This window comes from Psammomys obesus, unplaced genomic scaffold, assembly GCF_907164565.1.
Source record: "Psammomys obesus unplaced genomic scaffold, mPsaObe1.curated_primary_1811, whole genome shotgun sequence".
NCBI lineage: Eukaryota > Metazoa > Chordata > Mammalia > Rodentia > Muridae > Psammomys > Psammomys obesus.
Genome location: NW_026595981.1, coordinates 13,515,399 through 13,523,714, shown reverse-complemented (window position 1 = coordinate 13,523,714; position 8,316 = coordinate 13,515,399). Strand labels below are relative to the sequence as shown.

The 8,316-nt window shown below is 45.1% G+C and overlaps 1 protein-coding gene across 1 annotated transcript in view; it reads right to left on the bottom strand.

Annotated features, from left to right (window-relative positions):
* Window positions 1–5,486: 5,486 nt before the first annotated feature.
* Window positions 5,487–8,316, bottom strand: part of Coil (coilin) — a 5,177-nt gene continuing 2,347 nt past the window's right edge. The window contains exon 3 of the mRNA XM_055620195.1: window positions 5,487–6,427. Within this exon, the coding sequence (XP_055476170.1) occupies window positions 6,353–6,427 (75 nt within the window). The 3' untranslated portion in view covers window positions 5,487–6,352. The remainder of the gene's footprint in view (window positions 6,428–8,316) is intronic.

Genomic DNA, 8,316 nt, shown 5'->3' with positions numbered 1-8,316 from the left:
TTTCTTTCTTTCTTTCTTTCTTTCTTTCTTTCTTTCTTTCTTTCTTTCTATAATTTCTTTAATTTTTTTTATGTGCATTAGTGTGACGGTGTCAGATCCCTTGGAATCCGCATTACAGACAGTTGTGAGCTGCCATGTGGGTGCTGGGAACTGAAACCGGCTCCTTTGGGAGAGCACACAGTGCTCTTAACCACAGAGCCGTCTCTCCAGGCTCAGGGTGCACTGTTTCAATATCTGATAGATTACACAAGTGTCTCTTCAGAATTTCCTCACCCAATTGATTACAGTATTTCTAAACTGGGTGAGGTGGGGCACACCTATAATCCCATAATGCTCTCTGGGGAGGCTGAAGCAGAAGGATAATCTCAAATTCAAGGTCAGTCTGCGTTATGTAGCAAGACCCCCCACACACACCACATTTGTTTATTTGTTTACTTATTTATTTATTTATTTATTTGAGATGCGGTTTCTCTGTGTAGCCTTGGCTGTCCTGGACTTGCTTTGTAGACCAGGCTGGCTTCGAACTCACATCTATCCACCTGCCTCTGCCTCCCGAGAGCCTCCCAAGATCTGGAAATAAAGGCGTGCACCACCAAGCCCACCCGAAAGTACAATTTTCAAAAAAGAAAATTCAGTCACCTGGGATATGGAATTGCCACATTTAACAAATGTTTTCTCTTACATATGTACGCACAATATTGGAGCTTCAATTTTTTTCTCAAAATCATTCATTTAGGCTTACTTTGTTTTTAGTTCTGTGAGCCCCCCATTCTGTCCACACATGGGTGGACAGGAGGCTACAATCATCCAGTAGGAACTACAATGGTGGCAAAGAGAAGCTTCTGGAAGAGTTATGGGAATTTACCTTGGATGACAAGGTTAGGCAGCCAGGAGGACAAGGTATCTCATGGTATCTAGCGGCCGCTGTTTATGAGACAGCGACTATGGGCCAGCCAAATCGAGTATAGTGTATTATCAAAAAAATCTTCACAAAGCCCTAGGAGGCCGTGTGCGACACCCGTCTTTACTGGTGACAGTGGAGATACTGTCACAGACAGAGCTGGGATTCAAGCTTGGCACTGCTGAACTCAACAACACTCTAAGTGCTGTTTCCCCTCATTTTCATCATCCAGACTTCTATCTCCCCATCTATCCACATTCATATTTTGGTGGTAGTTGTCTTCGTGAAAAAGAGAAGGAGACAGAAGGATGCTGGGGTGAGGTGCTGAGACTTCTTACAGTGACCTTTGAAGTAGACGCAATCATCACAGAGGAAGAAAACAACCTTAGAGAAACTGAGCAATCCGGCTAAGACAATGGGCGCTGGCACGCCGCCTATCTGGTTCCAGAAGGCAAATATTTCCTACTACAAAACACTGCCTCCCAAGGGAGGAGCGAAGCTGTTTCCAGGAAATAAACACTATAAAATCCACCTCTAAGCTAATTACCATGGGTCTGGAGGAGTCTGGTGAATCATGATAGAATGTGGAATTCTCTTTCTAGGCTGAGTGGTTACAAACACTGGTTGGACAATGAAGGTCAGTGGGAGGGCCATACTCCATGTTTATCCAATTCCTAGGGGGAGAGAGTCACAGAGACCTGCTTTCGACCTACCACTACACAACAGGCCTGCTGCAGAGCAGAGGGGGCTGGGAGCCAGACAGTATTGCCTTCTAAAACAGGTAGCACTGAAGGGCAGTGTCCTGAGAAGCCAGGACACCCATTTCTCACCTGTGAATCTGGGAGCCCCCAGAATATCTCTCCTGCCTTTTGCTTCTGATGAGGCGTGGACACATCATACGTAGGTGGTAATGAATTCCAACCTTTACAGTTGGGCTGATGGGAGGCCACGGCCTGCCCTTGGCTGGCAGGGTGTGTTCTCATTCATCATAACTGGTATCTGCAGCCCAGCAGTGTTCCGAAGTCAAATGGGACCCAGTTGGGTCAAGAGGGAACGATGTGACGTGAGGCCTGGCAATCCTGACAGGACTCCTGCTCCGCATCTGGAGGTTGGGGAAAGTCGGTGGTGTAGGCCAAGCCTCATTTGCCTGCAAATATAATATCTATTATTCTCACCAGGGCAGGGCTCATTAAACTTCAGCTGTGGTTTGAACACACACCTTTGAATCCTCACATCCTTATGAAGAACATCGGCTCTCATTTAAAAGACAGCCAGAAAGGGGATATAACGTAATGCCAGAATGTGTAGTTAACACGATCAAAGGTTAAGAGAGAGAGAAAAGCCAGGGATGTCCACATGACCTACGACCTCCTGAGCAATAGGCATGTAACAGACTGAGAGCCCTGAATGGGTGGGGCAAGGTCCCAGAATCTAGGACTCTCAGCTTAGGATATATATTTTTTTAATGTGCTGTCCTGTCTATGCTCCCAAAATATTGAAAAACAAACTCCCACCCTCCCCAAATTTTGAAAAGGAGACTCTAACGATTTAGCCCAGGCCGGCCTCAAATTCCTCCTGCTTCCACCAAAATTATTCCTAACCATAAAACAAGCATAAAGAATTCTTAACATTTTTTTTTTTTAATTCCCAAACTACGATCATGTTTCGATCGAGGAACCGATCAGGTGGCTTTTCTACTTTATTTGGTGGGAATCACCAGTTGTACAAATAGAATGTCCTCCAACACTCCTGGGACGATATGAGGGGTGAGGTTTTTATCATTTTATATACTATTGGATTAATTAATTAACTTGCTAATTTTTTTCTTTACATTTTTTAAAGTGTGTGTGTCCGTGTCCATGTTACGGCATGGACATGCGACAGCATAAATGTAAGGTCAGAGGACAACTTGAGGGGGATGGTTCTCGTCTTTTACCACATGGACTCCATGGCTAGATCCCTGTTGTCAGGCTTCATTGCGATCGCCTTACTGATCTCATCTTTCTTCTTTCTTTCTCTGCTCCTCCTCCTCCTCTCCCATCTTTTGAAACAGGGTCTCCCACAGCACCGGATGACCTCACTGTGTAACAGAGCATGACCTCGGACATCTGCTTCTCCTGCCTCCACCTCCCATTACAGACATGTAGACATGTGTGGCTGCACTGAGTGTATACAGGGTTGGGGATGGAACCCAGGGTTTTGTGTGTGTTTGGGCAAGGCCTAGACTGAGTTACAACCACAGTTAGGAGTTGCTGGTCTTTCCCCGACTTAGTCAGCATCTCATGAGATGATGAAATACCAGAAATGACAGAAAAGCAAGAAAGGAGGAAGTTTGACTCTGCTTTGAGGTTTCTACTGTATAATCGATCCCCTTGCTTTGAATATGTGGTGCAGAAGCACGTAGAGGCAGGAATGCCTGGCAGAGCAAAACCTCTGCACTCATCAATCAGGAAGCTGATCAGGATGGGACGCTCGGCCTCCAAAGTTTTCCATCTCTCAACAGCACCACCTTGTGGACACAAACCTTTAGCACACCGGTGCCGGATGCTGAGCGTCCAGACGACACAATGCTTTGATTCCCGAGGGCTGGTGGTCTATAAACTCATCAAATTATCTCTGTAGGCAGTGCTATCTGGGTCATGTCACTTTCATAAAAGGGAGCTGAGACTGTCCTTTATCCTGAAAGAGCTTCTGCTTTGTCAGTGCTCGATGAAGGCATCTTGGTCTGGAATTTTCTCCAAGATAAAGCATTGAACGGTCTATTCAGCTTCTTTTTAACATGTTTTTTGATTTATTTCATACATGTGATTGTTACGCCTGCACGTACGCATACCACGTGTATTCCTGGTGCCCATGGAGGTCAGAAGAGGGCACTGGATCCCCTGGGACTGGAGTCACAGATGCTCTTGACAGCTGAGCCATCTCATTGGCTCTGTGAGTGGATCCAGTCTCTTCAGCTGCTTTGACAATTTTCAGCATCTGGAGAGTTGGCTCAGTGGTTAAGAGCACTTGTTGCTCTTGCTCAACTCTCAGCACCCACATGGCAGCTCACAGTTGTCTGTTACTCCAGTTCCAAGAGATAGTGTCCTCTTCAGGCCTCTGTAGGCATCACGTACAGATATATAAGCAGACAAAACACCCATACACATTTTTTAAATCAGATTTTTAATTTGCTCCTGTGTTCCTTGTGCTGTTGTTTTTCAAGGAATTTGTCCATTTCTTTATAGTAATACAGGTTTTGCCATGCAGCTGCAATCCTGCCACACTGGTATTTTTCCTTTTTGTAACCGAGAAATAATTCATTTAGCATAAAAGTGTGTGTGTGTGTGTGTGTGTGTGTGTGTGTGTGTGTGTGTGTGCATAAAAAGCCCAGGTCTCTACTTTCCTATTCCTCTCCATCTTATTTTGACTTTTAAATATTTTACTTTCAGACTAGAGAAATGGCTCAGAGGTTGAGAACACTGGCTGTTCTTGCAAAGAACCTGAGTTCAAATCCCAGCAACCATATGGTGGCTCATAAACCATCTCTAATGAGACCTGCTGCCCCCTTCTGGCCTGCAGGCACATATGCAGGCAGCATACTGTATAAACAATAAATAAATCTAAATATATATATATATATATTTTATTTTTAGCCACGCATGATGGCTCATATTTTTAAACCCAACTCTTGGGAGGCGGGGGCAAGGATATCTCTCTGAGTTCCAGGCTAGCCAGGGCTACATAGTTAGATCCTGTGTCAAAAGTATTTATTTTTAAAAGATGTGTTATTTTAAATGATGTGTAGGCCTGTGTGTGGGGATGTGCTCATGAGTGAAAGTACTCAAGGCAATCAGACAGAGATGTTGAGACTTGAACTCAGGACCAGTATGTTTCTAAACATTAAGCCATCATCCCAGCCCTTTATAAAGAAACACAGAAATACTTCATAGGGGAATCCACTCCATACATGGCCGTGTATATACAAATAAAGCAAAAGTTTCATAAGACAAATTGTAACCCATTGGACATATTTTCCTAAATTTCAGGGGGCTGTTTATGAACCCTAAGTAAGTTTTTATCATCTTTCTGTATACTCTATCAGTATACAGAGAAGGGCAATTCATAAGCTGATTACATCTGAATACACCCTGAGTTCAACATTTCTGGGCTGTGTCAATATTGACTACTTAGCTCCATCTGTTTTCCAAGCCCTGGAAAGACAGCACGTTCCATGAACCCCACTGCTAAACCCCCCACTGCTAAACCCCCCACTGAGGGCTGAGCTGCTCTCGACTAACACTGATCACAAGTCAGCAAATCTACACTTTGACACACTTTCCTGTTACACTGAGTAAGACTAGACAGCATCTGCACTTTGTCCATGGAACTCAGCTGAACCACACTTTGTGACAAGAAACTCGGGTCAAAGCATAAAAAATTAACTCTTGTTAAGACACAGTTGCACTACGTGGCCCAGGCTGTCCCTGAACTTACAAACCTCCTGTTGTGGCCTCCCAGCTGCAAAGCAAGCCTCCTTACAGTGAAAATTATTATAAACCACGGTAACTGTTTGCAGTACTCAAACATGACAACACAGAATGGATACTGGGTTCCGTATGATTTTATTTAAAAACTTGCAAAGCTGAAGGAGGGATCTGAGATTTTGTTAAAAGAAAGCGATTTTCACAGTTTATATTCAGCCGTTAGCTTTATGGTGAATAATAACAGAAAAGGAAGGCTCTGTTCAGGATCCTCATTTTAGCACACCGAGCCAAGCTGCAGGCATCCTGCGGCAAGATCACTTGCTCCAGCCTGCTCTGGGGTTCGTGGCCAGCCCTCTGGCAGTGCGAGGTCGGCGCTCCTCCAGACAATACAACCAGGATGTCTCCCCACTACCCAGTGCACCGGGCCCTGAAAGTCCCAGTTTACAGCTGGAAAAACAGGAAAGGGTTCTTTAACTTAGCCAACTCCGCTAACTCTGGAGGATGACAAGTATACAATGCTTAGGATGCGTGAGCTCCTCCACGCTTAACAGAACAGCTCACATGTTAAAAAATTAAGTCAAGAAACATGCCTTAATACTTTAAGATGTGACTTAACAGACAAAAACAGACAGACAGACAGACAAAACAAGATGCACAGCACACTCCTATGTATGGCCTTGCGTGACGACCGCTACTGGTGGCCAAGCGGTCGCAGAGAGCCAGGCACACTGCCACACTGGTCTGCTCACGGGGAACGTCACGTTTTCACTTGGGTTACTGGCTTTAGCCTGAAGGAAATAAGGGTCCACAAACAACACCCTTGTTACTCTAAATGATGAGGTAGATTTTTTTTTTTTTCCTACTAGGGTAAAGTGAAGATATCAAAAAGTCCAAACAACGTTTAATCTTGCTTTTTCAAACTTCGGGCTATGGTCACATTCACAAAACAATACAACTGTAGGCGGCGAGGTGGCGAGGTCAGAGGTTATTTACTGGAGATGCTACTGGAAGGGTCAATAATCAGCCTGGGATCGATCAGCTCTTTCCAGCGCACAGTGATCTGAGGAAAAACGCAGAACACCAAATTTAGTCAACTCATTTTTAAGGTCACATAAGCTAAAAATCGTAGGTTGGTTGAGTAGATTTCTGTGAGGAATGGTCAGATAATGAGAATAATTTCAATGCGAGTAGACTGAGTTTAACCACTTGGAATGCAGCTAAATTTTACCCTAAACGTATTTCCCCCTCTGACTTAGAGTGGGGGCTGGGGTGGTGGGGAGTGGGTTACACGGTGTAGGAAGGGTCTGCCTGGTAGACAGGTGGCTCTGGAAGCTAGAAGAGGCCTAGTCTGTGGTCCCTCCTGTGCCACTCAGCAGTTCTTACCCTCACCTGCCTAAAACACGAACTACTATACAATTTACCAGAGATGCCCCAAGCACTAAGCAAGGGTGAGTGAATGATGACAGCCATGTCAAAAGAGGAAAACTACAGGTTTTCTGCTTGCAGTTTTCCAGGAACATATTAAAAATAAAGTTTGGTTTAAACATTGCAAACAAGCCAGGCATGGTGGCACACGCCTTTAATCTCAGCACTCGGGAAGCAGAGACAGGCAGATCTCTGTTGAGTTTGAGGCCAGTATGGTCTACAAAGTCAGTCCAGGACAGCTAGGGCTGGCACACAGAAAGACCCTGTCTCGAAAAACCAAAAATAAATAGACAGATAGACAGATGGATGGATAGATAGACAGATATAGGTAGCTAAGCACAAGAAATGAGGTCAAACCTTCTGATGCTGCCACAAACCCTAAGAATGTGTTTCTGGGAAAAAAATCCTAGGCGGGTCTTCTGCCTTAAAACACACAGGCAAAGTGGGTGGTGGTGGTGCACTTTTAATCCCAAAGTGGGAGGCAGAGACAGGCAGATCTCTGTGAGTTCAGGCCAGCCTGGTCTACAGAGCAGGTTCTAGGACAGCCAGGCCACACAGACAAACCCTGTCTTGACAAACCAACCAACCAGCCAACCAACCACCACAACAACAAACCCATGTAGTGGTGTGTAAAGTGAAGCCTTTGTGTCTGGCGCTGAGTGCAGCGTCTCAGCAAAGCCTCTGCTATGTTTGGGTTCATCAGCAGAGGCTGAGAACTTGTCTTGAGACTATTTGAGCCTTGAAGAAATGTCTCTCTGGAGAGTCTGCACTTGGTGCTATGTGAGAGCTTGCAGGCGTACTGACCTTGGTCCTAAGACACTCCTGGCAGACCTGGAATTCTCACTTTTGATTATGGCTAGCCATCGTCGAAGGGACTGAGATTTGCGTGGGATGTCTGCTCTAACGGGCAGCAAGAGCAAGATAACCTTCGTACTTGGAACTTTTCCTAGTCCCAATTAATTCTGTGTAATGATTGAATAAAAGTAACTGGAGTGAGCTAGCTGGGCACCAGTCTTTCCCAAGGCTGAACCCCTCTGCTCCTTCAGAAAATGAAGGCTTAGCATCTTGGTGAACTTCTCTCTCCACTGAGGCACCTACAGCCAACATCAACCAATAAACACAGATGAGCACACTGGCTGGGTCTTTACAAGTTGAGAGTTCAGACAAAACATGAATTTTCAGCACTGAAATATAATAGCAAATAAACACAGTGTTTCAAACAGAAGCACAGAGAGGGAGCGCTGTCTTAACCATAATCAAGCTGTTAAGGAACTACCATTAGCAACTGACTGCTGGCTCCACACACAGGGAAACCACAAGCTTTCCACTAGGTTAGGGCTGGCAAGATGGCTCAGCAGGCAAAGGTGCCTGTGGCCAAGCCTGACACATAAGTTTAATGCCCAGGATCCACATGGTGAAAGAAGAGAATGACCTGCACATTCATGCAGTGGCATACACACCACATACACATACACATACACACACACACACACACACACACACACACACACACACACACACACA